At 50.8% G+C, this 17,155-nt stretch overlaps 7 protein-coding genes across 7 annotated transcripts; 4 read left to right on the top strand and 3 right to left on the bottom strand.

The window, feature by feature from the left end:
- Positions 1 to 585: 585 nt before the first annotated feature.
- Positions 586 to 2,243, bottom strand: KVR01_005019 (uncharacterized protein; the record flags this gene model as incomplete). Its single annotated transcript, XM_044793781.1, has 3 exons — positions 586 to 1,450; positions 1,505 to 1,951; positions 2,062 to 2,243. 3 exons carry the CDS (start codon positions 2,241 to 2,243, stop codon positions 586 to 588), a joined length of 1,494 nt encoding a protein of 497 aa, XP_044645464.1.
- A 789-nt stretch (positions 2,244 to 3,032) lies between these two features.
- On the top strand, positions 3,033 to 5,685 carry KVR01_005394 (uncharacterized protein). Its single transcript, XM_044784968.1, has 7 exons — positions 3,033 to 3,268; positions 3,353 to 3,437; positions 3,511 to 3,912; positions 3,981 to 4,029; positions 4,103 to 4,287; positions 4,346 to 4,977; positions 5,039 to 5,685. Exons 2-7 carry the CDS (start codon positions 3,359 to 3,361, stop codon positions 5,597 to 5,599), a joined length of 1,908 nt encoding a protein of 635 aa, XP_044645839.1. The 5' UTR covers positions 3,033 to 3,268; positions 3,353 to 3,358; the 3' UTR covers positions 5,600 to 5,685.
- A 1,450-nt stretch (positions 5,686 to 7,135) lies between these two features.
- Positions 7,136 to 8,628, bottom strand: KVR01_005377 (uncharacterized protein). The gene is made up of 3 exons (XM_044789892.1): positions 8,111 to 8,628; positions 7,861 to 8,043; positions 7,136 to 7,797 (listed from the first exon to the last, which is right to left on the bottom strand). Exons 1-3 carry the CDS (start codon positions 8,584 to 8,586, stop codon positions 7,383 to 7,385), a joined length of 1,074 nt encoding a protein of 357 aa, XP_044645822.1. The 5' UTR covers positions 8,587 to 8,628; the 3' UTR covers positions 7,136 to 7,382.
- A 689-nt stretch (positions 8,629 to 9,317) lies between these two features.
- On the top strand, positions 9,318 to 11,595 carry KVR01_005544 (uncharacterized protein). Its single transcript, XM_044787896.1, has 4 exons — positions 9,318 to 9,492; positions 9,560 to 9,577; positions 9,661 to 10,772; positions 10,826 to 11,595. Exons 1-3 carry the CDS (start codon positions 9,425 to 9,427, stop codon positions 10,487 to 10,489), a joined length of 915 nt encoding a protein of 304 aa, XP_044645989.1. The 5' UTR covers positions 9,318 to 9,424; the 3' UTR covers positions 10,490 to 10,772; positions 10,826 to 11,595.
- On the bottom strand, positions 9,318 to 12,758 carry KVR01_005373 (uncharacterized protein). The gene is made up of 3 exons (XM_044790042.1): positions 12,690 to 12,758; positions 10,459 to 12,507; positions 9,318 to 10,399 (listed from the first exon to the last, which is right to left on the bottom strand). The coding sequence occupies exon 2, from the start codon at positions 12,493 to 12,495 to the stop codon at positions 12,196 to 12,198; it is 300 nt and encodes a 99-aa protein (XP_044645818.1). The 5' UTR covers positions 12,496 to 12,507; positions 12,690 to 12,758; the 3' UTR covers positions 9,318 to 10,399; positions 10,459 to 12,195.
- Positions 12,759 to 12,859: 101 nt separating this feature from the next.
- Positions 12,860 to 14,576, top strand: KVR01_005659 (uncharacterized protein). Its single transcript, XM_044790463.1, has 3 exons — positions 12,860 to 13,059; positions 13,117 to 13,176; positions 13,234 to 14,576. Exons 1-3 carry the CDS (start codon positions 13,021 to 13,023, stop codon positions 14,458 to 14,460), a joined length of 1,326 nt encoding a protein of 441 aa, XP_044646104.1. The 5' UTR covers positions 12,860 to 13,020; the 3' UTR covers positions 14,461 to 14,576.
- Positions 14,577 to 15,203: 627 nt separating this feature from the next.
- Positions 15,204 to 17,108, top strand: KVR01_005644 (uncharacterized protein; the record flags this gene model as incomplete). Its single annotated transcript, XM_044788660.1, has 1 exon — positions 15,204 to 17,108. One exon carries the CDS (start codon positions 15,204 to 15,206, stop codon positions 17,106 to 17,108), a length of 1,905 nt encoding a protein of 634 aa, XP_044646089.1.
- Positions 17,109 to 17,155: the final 47 nt, after the last annotated feature.

The following is a 17,155-nucleotide window of genomic DNA, read 5'->3' as shown; positions in this document are numbered from 1 at the left end:
TTTTTATTTAATTTAAAAATTATAATAATTTATTTAATTAATTAATTTTAATTATTTTTAATAATATATAGAAATTATATTATTATTAATATTTTTATTTTTTATATTTAAAAATATATTTTTAAAGTTTTAAAATTAAATATAAAATATATTTTATATATTTAAATTTATAAATATTTAAAAATTTATATTATAAAAGAAATTTAAAATAAAATAATTATTTTAATATATTAATTTAAATTAAAATAATATTATTTTATATAAAGAAAAGTTTAAAAATTATAAAAAAGTTTAAATTTTAAAAATATAAATAAATATATTATATTAAATAATTAAATAAATAAATAATTAATAAAACTTTTAATTACTTATATATATATATTTATAATTTATATATATTTTAATAATTAATTATATTAATTATATTAATTATATTAATTTAAAAGTAATATATTTATTTTATTTAACTTATAATTTATATATTAAGTTATATATAAATTAAAAGTACTTAAAGTAATATTCCTAATAGAATTATATAGTGAACTTAGTTCAATATATTAATTATATTGAATTTCTAGATATGACCTAAATATTTGTATCCCTTGGTTTTACCATCACCTCCAAATCGTTGTCCGGCAACGTGACTGCTGAGCCCTTAGAGCTCAATTTGTCCGTTTTCAGCTTAGTCCATGTCCCTGTTACTGGCTCCATATCGAAGCGAAGAACAATCAAGGCAGCGAAAGCCACTATCTCTGTTGTTGCAAAGTGTCGTCCTGGACAAAGGTGATGTCCTCCGCCGAAGCCCCGGAATGCTGCCCGCTGGGCCCCTTTCCTATATCCGTCATTTCCAAGCGGCATGAAACGCTTGTGGTCAAACTCTCTCGAGTTTGGGCCCCATATTTCATGGTCGAAATGTTGTACGGTGGCGGGCATCATGAGGGCACTCCCTCTCTTCAGGAGGTATTTGTCTTCCAATGCGTGGTCCTCAACGACCTTGCGCAAGGAGACCTGAACACCGTGGTAACGAAGAACCTCATTGAATGAGGATAGAATGGTAGGGCATTCTTTTGGAATTCCGTTCGCATCGAGATAGCATGTGCCATCCCGCTCCTCCACAAGGGTAGAAAGCTCGCGTCTGCAGTCTTCGAGGATATGCGGATTGGCGAACAGGTGGTACAGCAACCAGAATGCGGCAGGGGAGCTGTTTGATATGGTGCCAAACGCCCCGGCCACTTCCAACCTCGCAACGTCTACGAGATCATGGATCTCATGCTTTTTCACGATATAATCGTAGCGAGCCTTGACCAATCCAGACGCTGACTCGTGTTTTCCGCCTCGGAAATATACAAGAAAGGCCTCGACTATTCGCTCCCTTGCCTGGATAGTCCTGCCATTCAAGAAGTTCGGAATGAACTTCAAGGCCAGAGTCGTCACCCCAGGCTCAAAGGTGCTGCATCAATCAGCATGCCGAATTAAACATTGGGCAGATAATAAAAGCACTTACTACCAATCACTTTCAATTTTTGGGTCTCGGAATGGGTTGAAGGGTCCGTACACTGCGTCTGTCGTGCCGAGGAGAACCTCAGACCGAACCCAAGAGAAGAGGGAAACGCTGCGCGGGCCGCCTGCGCTAAACCTGTCGATCGATGTTGCAAATGAATGTATAGCATCTCGATTCAGTCTGTCGAGTTCTGGGCCAGCGGAGACAGTGTAATGAATTGCTTTGTTGAACCCGACAAGAAAGCCGTTGTCAGTTGCCAAGTCACGGTTCATGATCTCGTTGGTCGCCGGGCTTGTGCCTGCGATTTTTCCTATGGCCTTGCCCATGATAACTGGGAAATTGAGAGCACGGAATTGCCTCTGGGCAGCGGAAATGAGAGATGCATCATTGACGACATAGATCCTCGCCCAGGGCATGCGTAAAGTGTAGATAGGAAACCGATACTTGGCTCTGCAACAATCACATTAACAAATGAAGATTCCAGTGACGTTTGTAAGGTCATATTATCATTGATGATTAAAGGCAGGGAAATGAAACAAGGAAGACAACCGTGGACTTACTTCATCTGTAGATAGAACGCTGTCTTCTGCGTCATCATCTGCAGGATCGATCCGAAAAATGGAACAGCAGCTTCGGCCATATGAGGCTCCTCCTTGGATTGTGTCCATTCCTGCAGTATAAACAGGCCCACGTAAACAAAGATAAGTACACCCGCAGACAGGATGAGAGTATTGAAAGCCATCTTCCTTTAATGTTGGTCTATTCGATTCAACAGTAGGAGACGATTAGTGATACCTCTTTGTTCGATGAGGCACGGCCTTCAACGCGTGGAGGCCAGACTGTTTTATAAATTAAATGAAAGCGGAGAACAAGAGGAAAAGCAGCCGCTCTACAGAACTGGACATTACCCAGTCCCTGGAGAATCTTTGGCTCCTCTTTCCTCCTTTTTTCCGCACTGGAGCCTTGCTGAGATCCCGAGCGCCCAGACACATTTCGAGGCTCAGTCTCCAACAGGTTGGATCTTTCCGAAAAGAGTAAATGAGGCACCGTGAACATAAATCTCATCATGCTGACCAATTAGCCATGTGATCTAAAGTGGGTGCCGTAGCAATGCGCCGTGGTATTTGTGTGACAGGAACAAGCAGGTCAAGTCGAGTTGAAGTTACCATTCTCACTATCTTGCAGGTGGACATAGTTTGTGATACTCGCCCGACAAGTACATGATACATTTGTAAAATGCTTTTGATGTTCTGTAACCACTCACACCTCCACCATGCTGGACGCAACGTTGAACGGCGTGATATCTAATTACGAAAGTGGAGCCCGATTGAGCTAGGCCGTGCAATTATTTGCATGCACATGGATTGTTATGTGTACAAGCATTCAATGCAACACTGTGCGTACGCGCTTACACCCTCGGTGCTTCGGCGCTAATAACGCAACCCATTATTAGTGCGGCTCAATGGCCAGATGGCCCCATGTCACCGAGTGAATCCCGCAAGTTGTAGACTAGCCATGATTGGTCGTTCTAGTGGGTTCAGCAACCAACAGTCTCATTCAGCATTAGTCCCTGGGCAGTCGCTTGATTTTCCTCAACGTCCAGTTTTCCGGGGTCAGCCTGGCCCCCATCCTCCTCCTTCTTCACCTATCAATAGTACTTCCCAACTGTGCCCGAGTGTGCAGTCTTCCATCCATCTCTCCTGCGAGAACTTGTTCTAGCTGTTGTCAGAGCATAATTTCCTTTTCCCCCATCGTTTAAGTCCAAACGTGAGTCCACACTGATGCCTACCTGTTCTACGGACCATGTGCCACGAAGGACTTGGGAACAAACACTGAAGAGATTCTGTATAGGTTAACATGATGTGGTCGTCATCCTATCCTACAAGCACCCCATCCCAGGTTGACGGGAAAACTTATGATTACATAATTGTCGGAGGTTAGTGTGCATTGCTACATTGCGAACGCAGCGGTTGATGTATGTGCTGATCGAGATTTTTGAATGTGTTTAGGCGGGACAGCCGGATGTGTTCTGGCGGCACGGTTGTCTGAGGACACTGATGTTAGTGTTCTCGTGCTCGAAAAGGGCCACGTGAAAGATAATCTTGTCTCGCGGATGCCGCTGCTTAGCCAGAATATGTTCCTCGGTGACCCCTTGCAAGTGCAGAGTACTCGTTGGTCTGAGCCCATCCCCGAAGCAAATGGGCGCAGAACAAGGATCTGGACGTCGGAGGGTATTGGTGGTGCGACACGTATCAATGCCATGCTCATGACAAGAGGTTGCCGAGCTGACTATGTTGCGTGGTCGAACGAATTGGGGCTGTCAGACTGGGGGTGGGAGCAGGTTGAGCCTTACTTCCGCAAGATCGAAAATGCGGTCGATCATCCAGAGTCTAAGGCACGGGGTCACGATGGTAAGACGGTTCAAGATTGATTTGTTTTCTTGTCTCCATAATAAAGCTAACAACATTTTCCCTGACAGGCCCCGTCGAAGGACGTGCCGCCAAGATGCCATTCAAATGGGTCCCATAGTAAGTTCACCCACTGGACAGGAATGTCTTCACGACAGCTTCATGACCTCGGGACTGACCACTCTCGACGCAGCATTGAGAAGTCTTTCCAAAAGCTTGGCCTGCCTCTGGGAGGAGACTGCAATGGCCCGGACGCTCCTGCAATGGGGCTGTTCAACCTCGAGGCTGCCATCGACAAGCACGGTAGAAGGATCTCTGCCCTGCAGGCGTTTCTTGGCAAAAAGCTCGCCAAAGAGAGATCTGGCCGCCTCACAATCTGTAAGTTTGAAGTTTGGCCTAAACCACAATGTGTTGGGCAGCTCTAATCGAACAACAGGCACGGGGGTTGTTGTCTCACGATTGGACATTGACGGTCCTGCGGGACTCGTCAACGGTGTCCACATCCAGTCGTCTCAAGGCAATCAAACGGACAAGTTCTCAGTCAAGGCGCGAAGAGAGGTTATCCTGTGCTCTGGTGCCATTTGCACACCCCAAATTCTTCTGCTCAGTGGAATTGGGCCGACAACACTGGCGTCGGAGACCAATGACAGTCTCGACATTCCTCTCATCAAGGAGCTGCCGGCCGTTGGCACGATGTTCTCTGACCACTACAGCTTCCCAATCATGCTGGAGCTGCCAAAAAAGGAGACATTCCATGTACTGGAATCGATTTGGGGTCTGTGGCACATGCTGCTCTGGTTGTTTGTCGGCAAAGGTCTCTTTGCTCGAACTGCAATGGCCTCGGCTGCCTACCTCCGCACTGGAGCCATTAATCCCGAGACAATGTCTGTCAAGACACGCCAGGAGGACGGCACGGATAACCTGGACTCGTCTCATCCAGCTAACAGACCGGATGTTGAAATCATGGTGATGCCAATCAATGGTTTAGAGCGTCACGTTCCAGGCCATGCATTGTTCAATTTGCATCCAACTATAATCCAGCCTTATGCAACAGGCTCAATCACCTTGGTCAGTAAAGCCTTTCACCTTGAAGTATCCTCAGATCGGATCGAGCTGACATCAAGGCCAGAAAAGCAAAAATGCGCTCGACAACCCCCGCATTGTGTACCCCATGTTCACCGATGAGCGAGATCTCGCAGCTGCAAGGCTTGCCGTACGGTTTACCATGCGTGTGGCAGCTGAATTCCAGGCCTCGGGCTACCCATATCCTGCCCCATTCGCATTCGCTCCCGGCAACAGACCGGACTTGTTGCGAGAGTGGGAGGAAACCGGTGATGAATGGAGTGCACCGAAGCCCACTGGAACCACAACAAAGACTACAAGCCCACCCACAAGCGAGAATTCAAACGACGGTAAGACATGGAAAACCGTCACGGATGGTGAGATTGATGATTACGTCAAGAGGGTCAGCCATACCAGTTTGCATCCTGTATGCACATGTCCCATGTCAAACGATGAGAGTTCGGGCGTCGTGAACCAAAAGCTTCGAGTTCACGGCTTCAAGAACCTGAGGATCGCTGATGCAAGCGTATTTCCTCGCGTTCCCACCAGCCACACGATGATTCCAGTAATGATGATTGCGGAAAGATGTGCCGATTTCATCAAACAGGATTGGAAGGCAAGCACTTGAGCTGGATGAGTTGGAGAAGTTCGGTTGCATTGTTTTATATCGTTTAATTCGAGAGAAGTAGTTAGCCGGAATACACACCCTTAAGCACCTGGTCCTTCATTCTTGAGTGACACATGAATACTGTGTATTGCGCTCTATAACCAAGAAGTGCGATACTACAGCACACAAGCACCTGCGCATTCTGAAAATTTCCTTGTAAGTGTATCAAGTTAGTTAGTAGTACCTTTCCTCCTGATATATGTGTGCGGCATGAGGCTGAGGCCACGTGCCCACAGACATACTATATCCTCTATACATTCTCATTGAAAGAGCACACATGATGGACCAATTTGACAAACTCATGAGTCGGGGGGGACAGCTGACGGCTTTGGAGCAGGGATCTCATTAGGCGCCAACTGTAATCTAGGTTGCAATTGTCCTTCGCTTGCACCTCGGTGTTGGATCTTGTGCCTGTATAGTGGATATCATGGTTGGGCATACCAGTACGCAGGCCAGGATTTCCATCCTTCTATCGTTTCCGCTCGGACGTTTCATCCGACGGGCGAGAACATGGACTGTTCTTGACTGTTGGTTGGAAAGAGTAGATTTGACTGGTTCCGAGCGAAGGCATTGTTGAACCGGGACCCGCACTACTATTACGTCCTCGCTTTTGAGCGTTGGTGACTAGTGTGCACAGTATTACTACCCAAGCATTTTGGAACGACACAGTCCCCAAAGTTGGTGGCAGAACTGTAGATGAATCGGGCAAGGAAGGCCGACAATCGACGGTTTCCACCTTTGAATAATACCAGTTGACGCTAGGCAGATTAAAATCACTATGAAGGAAATGTGCGCCTGTTGGTTACATCGTCGCGGTCGATGTCGGTGGGGCCGCGATTCCTTCACCACGATTTGAGGCACTGTAGGTGGTAACACAGCTTGTCTGTCCCATGATGCTAGTCGCTGCTGCACAGTATTTCCGTGAGCTTCTGGGTTTATACAGTCGCAGCCATTCGCACTGCGATCCGGAGATTCCGGACGAATTGCCTCTCACTGAGCAGCGAGCCTTGGTGTATTGTTGACTGAAGACACTGGCCCCAATCGCCAAAGTGATCACTCGTGACAGACTGCTGAATCAAATGAGGCCGATCCTAGGCATCAAAATCACGGCCTCTGAGGACCGCCGTACGGATGGGTGAGCGAGTGCGAGTGGCGTGACCGACCCACAGTCTTCTCAAGTGCTAGGCGGTTTCGGGGAATGCATTTATTACTAGAGGCATTTCCGGTCATGCGGCACAGGCACCAACATCTCACAAAGAGCCCATTATCTTGTTCTACATACAGGTTCGCAGAATCGAGGGGTTCTCTCGTGTGGTCCATCGAGATTTGCCGTGCATGCGTATGGCTGCCCTCACTCACCGTGTGAGGAGCACGGCTAATACCCATTGATTAAGACTGGGAAGGCAGTGCTTGGTGACTCAAATTCATGTGGGCAGACATGAAGGTAGAAACAAATTCAACTGAATCACAGTATGGATCGAGAAGCGGAAGCATTCATTCAAACTTAATAGATCTAATTATGTACTAGACACATGTAGTTGATTCATTTCCAGAAAAACAATGCTATACCATCCAGCCCGGAGCTCAATGCGTAGCGCCATAAAGAATGCAAAATATGCCGGATTTATTCCCATCAAGATGCCAGGCTTCATGGCCTGGACAACCTGGGCTTTAAATTGAGAGGTGAATCTGGCATGGTCTGCTTGCTCGAGGTATCGAGTCCGGGAGCTAGTTGATCCCTGTTTCACTTCCAGTTCTGAAGGAGCGTCTGGCCGTCCTCCAACTTTGCGTAGTGCAAGCTGCCTTTCCACACAATCTCGCACTTCACGGGATCTTTGGCCTCGCTGTTGTAGTCACTCAGCTCTGAGCCGTTGAGGAACAGGCCCTTCGGGTGCTCACTGAGCGGACGTGGGCCAGAGTCAAGGGCTGCACTAAGCACGTCGCTGGCCGACTTCTGCAAAGTACGGAACGACCCATTTGGCCACAAGCGGGTGGTCACCGTCCCCAGTACGGGCAGGATAACCTGGAACATCAGAACTCGCACAAACCAAGAGGGGCTCCGACGCACAATATCGGTCGGCATTGCACCAGGGTCGAGGGCCAGGACTGAGATGTTGTGTAGTCGGGTGTCTTGGTCGAGGCGACGCTGAAGCTCATGGCTTTGATCGAATTCGTTAGCCACCGTGATTACAATGACATGTCGTGGAGAATGAAGAGCCTACATCATCATGACACCACAGAGCTTAGATGCACCATACCGGCGGTAGCCCGCCGCCCAGCCTGTTGAGTCATCTTGATTTGCACTCCAAGTACCTTTGGCAATCGCTTCAAGATCATCCACGATGAATTGTTTGTATTTATCATCTTCATAAGCCCCATTCATTATGTTCTGCTGGTGCTGAGGGCTGGCATGGTGCAACTGTCAGCGGGCCAATATATCTGAGCATCAAGTCGACCGTTGGATTGACATACTTGTGTGACCAGCTCGTGATCCAGATGATACGCCCTTTCTCGCGATCCATGCTTCCAAGAAGGATCATAGTGAGGAGCCAGTGGCCCAGATAATTGGTCGCAAAAGTTTTATCAAGTCCCTCATCAGTCCAAGTCTGGGTTGTAAACTCCTCAACACCAGCATTGAGCACAAGAGCACGGATTGGAGGGATCTGGCCGGACTCAATTCGAGCTTTGATGTCTGTAGCAACTTGACGGACGTCATTGAGACGGGAGAGGTCAAGGGATACTTTTTCGAAATTGTGTGCTGAGGTTGAGGTGCCGCCTTGTCCTCCCGAAAGCGCGGCGTCCAGCGCTGGTGTGGATGCGGCATCACGAATTGTGTAAATGCCATAATACCCTTGAAGGCTTGGGTTTGTCGCGATTTGTGAGGCCACAGCACTACCGAGCCCACCGTTGGCGCCGGTTATGAGAATTGAGCCTGCATTGTCACCCATTTTTTCAATCGTGTTGTCAAATTAGGAGGTTGCGCCAGCTCGGAAGGTAAAGAAGGGGTCAAGGAGGTCCTTGTGCTTGTTGGTTCGCAAAATAAATACCACTACGGAGTACACCAGCCTGGGATGGCTCCACATTGATCCAATCCACTGTAACCTCAGGAATCCTAAGGTGCGACTAGCCTGATGACCTAGAACTGGACAATCAATACACAATGCAAAGCCATGAAAGAGCCCTGCAGGTATCAATTAATTATGTTATCTAAGTGTGTTGGTGAGCAGGTGGTCAGCACCAGTCATGCACATGCTAAACCTTTCATTAGTCCAGGTGTTAATCAAGCAACAATTAATCCATTAATTGAGTGAGTCCTTCTATACTCCTATCTTTCACTTATTATATCAAAACTACTAGTAGTTTTTTATAAATTTAATATTATAAAAGTTAATATTTTAAAAATAAATTATTATATAAAATATTTTATATTTAATATATATAAAAAAAAGGAAAAAAAGAGAGAAATATATAATATATATATTCACTAGAATTATCTAGTGTTATAATAATATACCTTGGTACTTACTCTAATAAGTATTATAAATCTAGGTTTTACTAGGTACCTAGGTACCTAGGTGCCTCCGGGGCTATCCACCACACCATCAGTACCCCTGCCAGTCTATCCTTATCATCGACCCATGTCCCTGCATCGGAATGGACCCTTAGCGGAGCACCTGTGGTTTTGATGCGAATGGAAAATTCAAGATAGTACGAACTAAGACGACGTGCCGTCAAACATACTCTTGAAATAACCCCCAGCCCTATAGAACAACCCTCACCATCAGAATGGCCAGATTGGACACTATTGCAGAGCCTCAAGAGGTTTACCCAACTATTCTGGTCTTGGATTTCGGGTAAGAAACTTCATCCGCACAGCCCGCTCGGCTGATGTCCATTCTCTAACCCGAGTCGAAAATGCAGCAGTCAACATACCCACCTGTAAGTCTGATCCGAAGTTCCTCGATTTAAGTCTGAAATCGATTACGGTCGGACTGTCACCGTGCTGATCAGACTGCATCCAGCATTATCCGTCGCCTCCGAGAGCTCAACGTCTACTCCGAACTACTCCCTTGCACCACGCGACTCGCCGAGCTCAGGTTCAAGCCTGCTGGATTAATCCTCAGCGGAGGTCCATACTCCGTCTACGATGACGGTGCGCCACATTTTGATCCAGCCTACCTACATCTCGGCATACCCATACTCGGAATAGGCTATGGCCTCTCCGAGCTCGCGTACCGACTAGACCGTACCAACGTCGTGGCCGGGGTCCCCGGAGAGTACGCCCTGGCAGAGGTCACGGCACAGATCACCAACGCTCGCTTCGACCCTCTCTTCCACTGCATCGAAGGCCCCATGAAGGCATGGATGTCTCACGGTGATAGACTGGCCAAGCTCCCCGAAGGCTTTCACGCAATAGCAACGACCGAGACCTCTGAGCCCGCGGCCATCGCGCACGATACGCACCCGATATACGGCGTCCAATTCCACCCCGAGGTCCCACACACGCCGAAGGGTGCTCAGCTTATAAGGAATTTTGTTGTGAACATATGTGGTGTCAATGCGAGCCGGGTTCCAGACAACTTCGTGGAGCAGGAGACTGGTCGGAAACGGAAGACAACAAAAGCTTCGAATCGAGCACCGGCGACCGTCGGCAGTGGGATGGACGCGAAAGTGGCAGCGAGATTCAGCCACAGGTTCGCCGCGGTGCTGGCGGACTTTGGGTATCTGAGGCACGAAGAGCGGGAACAAGTTGAGAGGGACCTGAACGTAGGTTCTCATCAGGATTGGTCGGTATATGAGGCGGCAGCGATCTTACTCACACTGCGCAGGAGCACCTCAGGGTTAACCTGAGGAGTGTCGATGCGTCCAATGAGTTTTATCCTGGTCTCAGGGGTGAGTTGGAGCCAGAGTTAGGGTGGAGGTTCGGCGGCGGCATTCTGGTTGGTGCTGTCTGAGTCGGGAAACACTTTTGGCTGAGCGTCCCATCGCGGGAGGCCAAAGCCTGCTTCATTTCGCGAGTCGAAGAGCAAGAAGGGAATATGTATCCCTTGCTTGGCCCAGAGAAGCCATCTGCCTTCGCGTTTGGCTGAATTCAACGGCAGGAAAGACGGGCGTGGTTTTCGCCGGGGACACCGTAGGCTGTTACCCTCAAAGAGCGAGCCGATGGTCGATGCTAACCTGTGCCAGAACCCCCGAGTTCTTGAAGTCCATGCCACAAGACTGTTCCTATGGCTAAGTACCGCAGGACTAAGGCACCTAGAATCTCTGTGTGGACTGCGATTATCAGTTGACAGCCCGGGTCACCCAACTGGCCCAATCCGAAGATCGCCATCCGCGTTCAGGCGATGCGAGGCCGTGGTGCGTCGAGATGGCGCACCCAAGTTACCTTGTGCTCCTCAACCCCGTTTTGGAGGACGGCACGGAGAAGGACATCTGCGGTGCCTGCAGCCTGAAGACACCTTGGACGATGTAATGGTGGGCATCGAGACAATTCGCGAGAGCATAGACGGATTATGCTAGGAACGCCGTTATACTGTCACCCAGCCGGCAACCTGAATCGATTCGATTCAAGCAGGGGCGGGGTCAGAGTGCCTGGGTAGAAGAGCGAAGTAGCGTGGTCTAACGTCATAGTGAAAGCCGTATTGGGCTGAATTACTTAACGACTCCTGAGCAACATTTATACGAGGTCCGTAGACACAAGGCGCGGACCATCGAGATTCCGTATGGTCACGAGAGCCATTGTTGTAAGCGGACAGCAATGGTGTGCTGTGCTATGCGAGGTCAACAGAACGTGGAGGTGAGGTGACCATGGAGGTTGCAAGGTGTCTGAGCTGGATTAGGTCATCCTTCCCCTCCATCACTAGCACTGCCATGACAGGGAAAGCGCACTCTCCTGATCGCGAATCAGTCACCAGCGGATCCGTCATAACGAGCGTCAATTGATTGCGTTTATTAAGCTACTGCCTAGTTCTTTACTAATAGTAATGGCCGCCAAAGACCCCAGCGACGTGCACTTGCTTCGTTGCTGGAGACATCAGGACTGTAGGGGCTGCTTGCACGAGGATCGATGTAGCTGGTGCCCATTCGTAGGTTGACCCGATCTTCTGTGCCGTGCCCGGTGCTGACACAAATCAATCTTGGAAGTCATGGTCATGTGTGCCAAACAATCACACCATCCAATCGCTCGCCCCAGCCTATGATGAGAACGTGTGCCCGCACTGGGCAGAGAGATGGGAGCTCCGAACACGGCCGTTGGGGTGTCAGGTCTCGACCATCACCAGCTTGACCTCCATCGTCTCAATCGCCTCGACACTGGTCGTCCTAATTATCATTTTGCTCCTCACACGGGCCTTCTTTCGGCTGCGCAGGCATCATAAGCAAGCGGAGCCAGGATGGTGGAGGTTCTGGAAGGTTAAGCGATTTCCGTGGACGACACATGCGGAACCTGAACCTGAACCTGGAAGCAGCGGCGAGGTGGCCGGAGAACAGGATCCCCTACTAAGGCCATGAGGCGCCAAGGGAGACACGATTGATGATCAGACGGTCCGTCCCAGGTCTCAGCCGGAGCTGACGGGAGGAATGATCGCGACCTCGTCACCCTCTTGAATCATAATCTCGTCGGCGCCACCCTCATTGCTATCCTCAGGGACGTCGACGTAGTTCAAGTTGATGGTCACTAGAGAGGACTCGAGCACCTTGGGCTTGATGCCGGTGTATCGCTCCTCGAGCGTCGCAAACAGCTTCCGCAGGGGAAGAGGCGCGGGCAGCACCTCATACTGCTTTCCTGTGAATGTGCTGGCACTTGCAAAGTAGAGCAGGTTGAAGTGCCCGCTCGGGGGCTTTGGAGCTGCAGACATGACTGCCTCTACCTGAACGCATTGGTCTTGGTCAGCAATGAGTTTTTGCAGTGGAGAAGCGAGGTGTTGAAGTAATGGTGTTTGGGCTTTTCAGAGATCTTGGTGATAATGAGAACATCACAAAATGTCAGGTAATACATGCTTATTATGATCATCACGTAACCAGTTGGAAAGGAAGTGTCAGGTGGACTCACGTTTTGTTGTTTTTTGCTGCCGTCGAAGGTTGCTGAAGAGGGTTTCGAAGTTGGCGGCGAGGAAATTTTCGAGTTTTGTAGCTGGAGAGGTGGGTGGGCTTTATTAGTGGGCCCCCACTTGCAACCAAGCGGGCCAGGGATGGCCAACGGCGCGTTAGATTGCCCACCTGCTCAAAGCCGCGTTCCACCCAAGGTGCAACCAGGGCGGTCGAAACCGGCGACGGGCCAGCTTTCCAACACCGCCATACAAATCCGAACAAGGTCGCTGTAGCGGCAATCGCGTTACCGACCTTCAAATCAACGAGGCTATTGCCACTTGACACGGCTCAAAATGTCCCTAAATAGGAAATACGCAGCGTTGCCCGATCTTGTGAGCCCGGCCTCGGTCCGCCTCTCCGCGAACACCCCCAGCTAATGCAGCTACCAGGACTCTGCGCCAGACATCTACGAGACGCCAGAGCTCACAGACGATACCTCCACAGTGCCTGTGAGTATCACTGAAGCCCCTCAAGCTACCTGATCGCGGGCTGATAATCTGCTACAGACTACGCTACGGTCCTCTTCAGACACCGAATTCGACGATGACGAGGCAGACGGGCCGGGGATTTCCCGGTCCAAACTACGAATAGATCAAGCCCGGTCGCGTTTCATGCCCTCCCAAGTCGACGCGAAGGAGGTCGACTTCTCAGACCGCGTCAACGGAAAGCGAAAGTCTTATAAGACCTCCAGCCGCCGGCACAGGATCCTGGAGGATGGCGCTGAGGAGCTGGGTGATCTAAGCGACGAAGATGAGGCCGAGAGCTTGGCTCGGAAACTTGCGAGACTGAAGCGCGAGATTGAGGAGGCTAAGGAGGAGTATGGCCGGCAGAAGTCACAGAATGATGCAGCGGGTGCCCAACCTGTTGAAGGAGAGGCTAACCAGGAAGAAGAATTGGCATCTCTCAGCCAGGTGCTGGATGAGATTTCGAGGCGCCCAGAGGATCTGGCACAAGGTCCTGGTTTCCGGCCAGTCAGAGTCGGGCCATTACCTGCCAGGGAGCCAAAGCAAGACACCATCGCGGGCGAGCCTGCGGGCGGAGATTCGGCCACCTACACCGTCACATACGCGCCGGCTTACGAACAGACGCATGCTCTCGCCAAGGCTGCAGACTTCGATGGACGTCTTGCGCTTTTAGAGAAAGCCATTGGCATCGGATCGTCAGCCTTGCCGGAGCTGGACTCGAGCGGCTTACCCAGGGCAATTGTGCCGACCTTGGAGAAACTACAGAAGCAGGTCTCGACATTGTCCGAGGCGTCGTCGTCTTCATTGGACACCATTAGTCGCAAGGTGCGACAGCTGACGCAGGAGGCCGAGCAGCTTGAGAAGTCCCGAAAGCAGGCCAAGCAGGCCAAAGAGGCGCTCGCCTCGACCGGCACTGGCTCATCCTCTCCTAGCACCCCAGATTCGGAGGATTCGGAGCAGACGACCAAGATCAATGCCCTCTACAGCACACTGCCGACAATAGAGAGCCTGACGCCCCTCCTGCCTCCATTGCTGGATCGGCTCAGGTCACTGAGAGAGATTCATGCCGATGCGGCCACTGCCGGCGAGACATTGGAACGCATCGAAAAGAGGCAGGCAGACATGGCTTCTGATATCAAGCAGTGGAGAGAAGGCCTGGAGAAGATCGAGACGGCGATGCAGGAGGGAGAGTTGTCCATGGGCAACAACATGAAGACTGTCGATGGATGGGTGAAAGACCTGGAGGCAAAGATGGCGAAGTTGTCATGACGATGATGTCGTTCTGCTCATTGATGATTGATTGTGTTCGAAGTGATGATACCCGTGATAGTTCGACAAGAGCCAGAAGAGAACGAGAATAAGAACGTGCGGATCAAGCTCTGCAACTGTCAGAGAGGACTTCGGTCGGCGGTGGAACGTTCTTGCCAGTGCCTTTTGTGCCGCATTGCCTTATCAAGAACATCATCCATGAATTAATTCTCGAGGAAGGCGCTGCTTGCGGAAGGCAACGTGAGTACGGGGTACTCAAGTAGACCTGGACCGTGCCCGAACCGTGGGATGCTGTGACTAATCTAGTCTCGACACGGGAACGGACGCGTCTCAATGCACGTATGCGCACCCTGCGAACGCTCACTGAACGGTCCGATGCGACATGAGTTGGACGGGAACAGATGTGCAGGATAACAGATGCGAACCACTATATTTGCAACCCGGAATTTATTGTTTTGTTTCCCCTTGACCCATCCTGAGATCGGATTTTTAGCAGCAGGGCACGCGCTCACCCGCGAAACGTCGAGTCCATGTCAACTGCCCAAGGCGGCCAACCTCGAACTCGTGGTTCCCAGGCCAATCACCTGTGATTTCGCGACAAAGCTTGCAGAACCCATTCAGGTCATGACTGCTGGTCTTACATAGCTGGGCTATCGTGGGATCAGGTAATCATGCCCCCAGTTCAGTTGTCACGGAATAATATAAGGCCACTGCTGAAACGTGTCAATGGCAAGCAACGAAACATGGACGTCAAAGCAATGGAGGAACCAGAAGATGTCACAGCACCACCAATTGACAGTGATGAAGAGAAGACTGATGAGGCGGACTTTGGGGATCCCGATCCTCGTTACGATTCTTCAGATGACGAGCCAGTGAGAGGTGACATCGGCAGGTCTGACTTCAAGCCAAATTCGGCCTCACAAAAGCCCAGTATAGCTCCTCGAGGCGGAACAACTCTTGATGCTCGGGACAATGATGGCCCCAAGCGCCACTCAGCGCGTCCAGACAGGAAAAGAGCTAAAGAGATTGCCGAAGACCCGGACGCGGACGAGAATGGTGTGTCGTCTGCTAAGAAAAGGGCGAAGACTAGCGATTCATCTGTTCCATCGTCTCTCGGCAGCCACATGGGCGATGGGTTTCTCGTGGATGGGAAGGTCAAGCGAGCGAAGCCAGGTTATGGGAGGAAGGCAGCCAAGGCAGCAAAGACCAGCATCTCCCGCGAATCAACGCCAAACCGAAAATTTGAACGCGTGAAGAGCATGTCGGAATCTGTGAGCCCACAGGTGACAAGGACCTTCAATATATTGAGCCCAGGATCCGAGGCTTCATCTCCATTTAGAAAGCCGAGAGCCCTGAAGGCGTCGGCAGCTTCCAAAAAAGGACGGCCCCCAAGCCTTTCCGATACTGACTCTGATGATGTATTATCGGACCCGCCTCGACCAGACACGGGGTTGGGAAAGCCACAAAAGTCGAAGCAAAATCCAAAACAGCAACGGAAGAAGGATACCAGGCGCTTTCCTGAAAAGGCCGCGAAGCACAAGCCCCAGGAGCTCTCTGCGGACGAGGAAGTATCACAGCAGCCAGAATTCAGAATGCCTGAGGGCTACAATGATTTTGCTTCAGCGATTGACCGGGCAGGCATTGACATGCCCCTCTACGAGGACACAGCGACGGACGACAGAAACGCAAACCTGGGCCCAGACCAGGCACCGTGCCCCATGTGCGATGAACCAGTCGACAAGGAGTTGCTCGAGGAGTTTTCCAAGGGCCAGCGCATGAGCATCGCGCGGCAGGCCAAGTTCTGCCATCAGCACAAGAGGCGGGCCGCCGAGGAGCTGTGGGAGACCAAGGGATACCCGAAGATTGACTGGAAGGGCCTGGAGGCGCGCATCGCGGAGCACCACTCTCACCTCGAATCTGTCATCAACGGCGCCTCGTCGCACTTTGGCAAGCAGCTCGGCGACAAGATCAAGGCAGGCAAGAACCGCACCCTCTTCACGACGGACGAGTACCCGGTACCGGGGTATTACGGCCTGAGGGGGATGAGCATCATGACGGAGAGCATCATCGACGCCTTCTCGTCGCTTCTGCGCGCGAGGGCGCCCATCGACAAGCTCATCTCTGCGCGCGGGTACACGGGCTTCGTGCAGTCCGTGCTGGTGCCGGAGCTCGGCGCGAGGTTGATCAAGGAGGACATGGGGCTCGCGACTGACGGCGAGGCGCGAGCAGTGATGCACGAGAGCAGGGACGTCGGGGTCAAGCTCAACGACGAGAAGGGCGAGCGGCCACGCGTGGTTGCCCAGGCCTACACCCAGGAGCAGGCCGGGTCTGGCAGCGAGAAGAACGGGGACGATGCCTCGGGAATCAGTCACAACGGTGTTGGCACGGACAGCGCGAGTGATGACGATGATGAGGTAGACCTCAGGATCCAGCGAGTCGACGACAGTGATGCCGATGAGTCTAGTCTTCCATCGCTGGGTGGTCACGGGCCCAAGGCCAATAGGAAGGCAAGGCACGGCGGCGGCGACTCAGACCCGCGCAGGCTGCTCTCGTTGGGCCAGAAGGAGGAGCCCATAGCGCCGGGGAGGGACGTGGTTGACGACAGCGACTCTGACTTGTCAAGCCTCGTATCGCTGGATAAACTCTGATGAGGCAGGCAGAAGGCCTCGCTGGAGGGCTAATTGGCTTTTGTTTT

The sequence above is a fragment of the Diaporthe batatas genome, assembly GCF_019321695.1.
Source record: "Diaporthe batatas strain CRI 302-4 chromosome Unknown Contig00005, whole genome shotgun sequence".
Lineage (NCBI taxonomy): Eukaryota > Fungi > Ascomycota > Sordariomycetes > Diaporthales > Diaporthaceae > Diaporthe > Diaporthe batatas.
Note: the sequence above shows the minus strand (reverse complement) of the source record. Positions and strands in the feature narration are given on the sequence as shown.

What these genes read in the sequence shown, in the direction of transcription:
- KVR01_005544 (XM_044787896.1), top strand. Translation starts at nt 9,425, where the DNA reads ATGGCCAGATTGGACACTATTGCAGAGCCTCAAGAGGTTTACCCAACT.
- KVR01_005377 (XM_044789892.1), bottom strand. Translation starts at nt 8,586, where the DNA reads ATGGGTGACAATGCAGGCTCAATTCTCATAACCGGCGCCAACGGTGGG. An exon ending in ATCACGAGCTGGTCACACAA is followed by an intron (nt 8,044 to 8,110) that starts GTATGTCAATCC and finishes GCACCATGCCAG; the next exon opens with CCCTCAGCACCAGCAGAACA. An exon ending in CTCTGTGGTGTCATGATGAT is followed by an intron (nt 7,798 to 7,860) that starts GTAGGCTCTTCA and finishes ATTCGATCAAAG; the next exon opens with CCATGAGCTTCAGCGTCGCC.
- KVR01_005373 (XM_044790042.1), bottom strand. Translation starts at nt 12,495, where the DNA reads ATGTCTGCAGCTCCAAAGCCCCCGAGCGGGCACTTCAACCTGCTCTAC.
- KVR01_005394 (XM_044784968.1), top strand. Translation starts at nt 3,359, where the DNA reads ATGATGTGGTCGTCATCCTATCCTACAAGCACCCCATCCCAGGTTGAC. An exon ending in CCATTCAAATGGGTCCCATA is followed by an intron (nt 4,030 to 4,102) that starts GTAAGTTCACCC and finishes CTCTCGACGCAG; the next exon opens with CATTGAGAAGTCTTTCCAAA. An exon ending in ATCTGGCCGCCTCACAATCT is followed by an intron (nt 4,288 to 4,345) that starts GTAAGTTTGAAG and finishes ATCGAACAACAG; the next exon opens with GCACGGGGGTTGTTGTCTCA.
- KVR01_005659 (XM_044790463.1), top strand. Translation starts at nt 13,021, where the DNA reads ATGTCCCTAAATAGGAAATACGCAGCGTTGCCCGATCTT. An exon ending in ACGCAGCGTTGCCCGATCTT is followed by an intron (nt 13,060 to 13,116) that starts GTGAGCCCGGCC and finishes TGCAGCTACCAG; the next exon opens with GACTCTGCGCCAGACATCTA. An exon ending in ACGATACCTCCACAGTGCCT is followed by an intron (nt 13,177 to 13,233) that starts GTGAGTATCACT and finishes AATCTGCTACAG; the next exon opens with ACTACGCTACGGTCCTCTTC.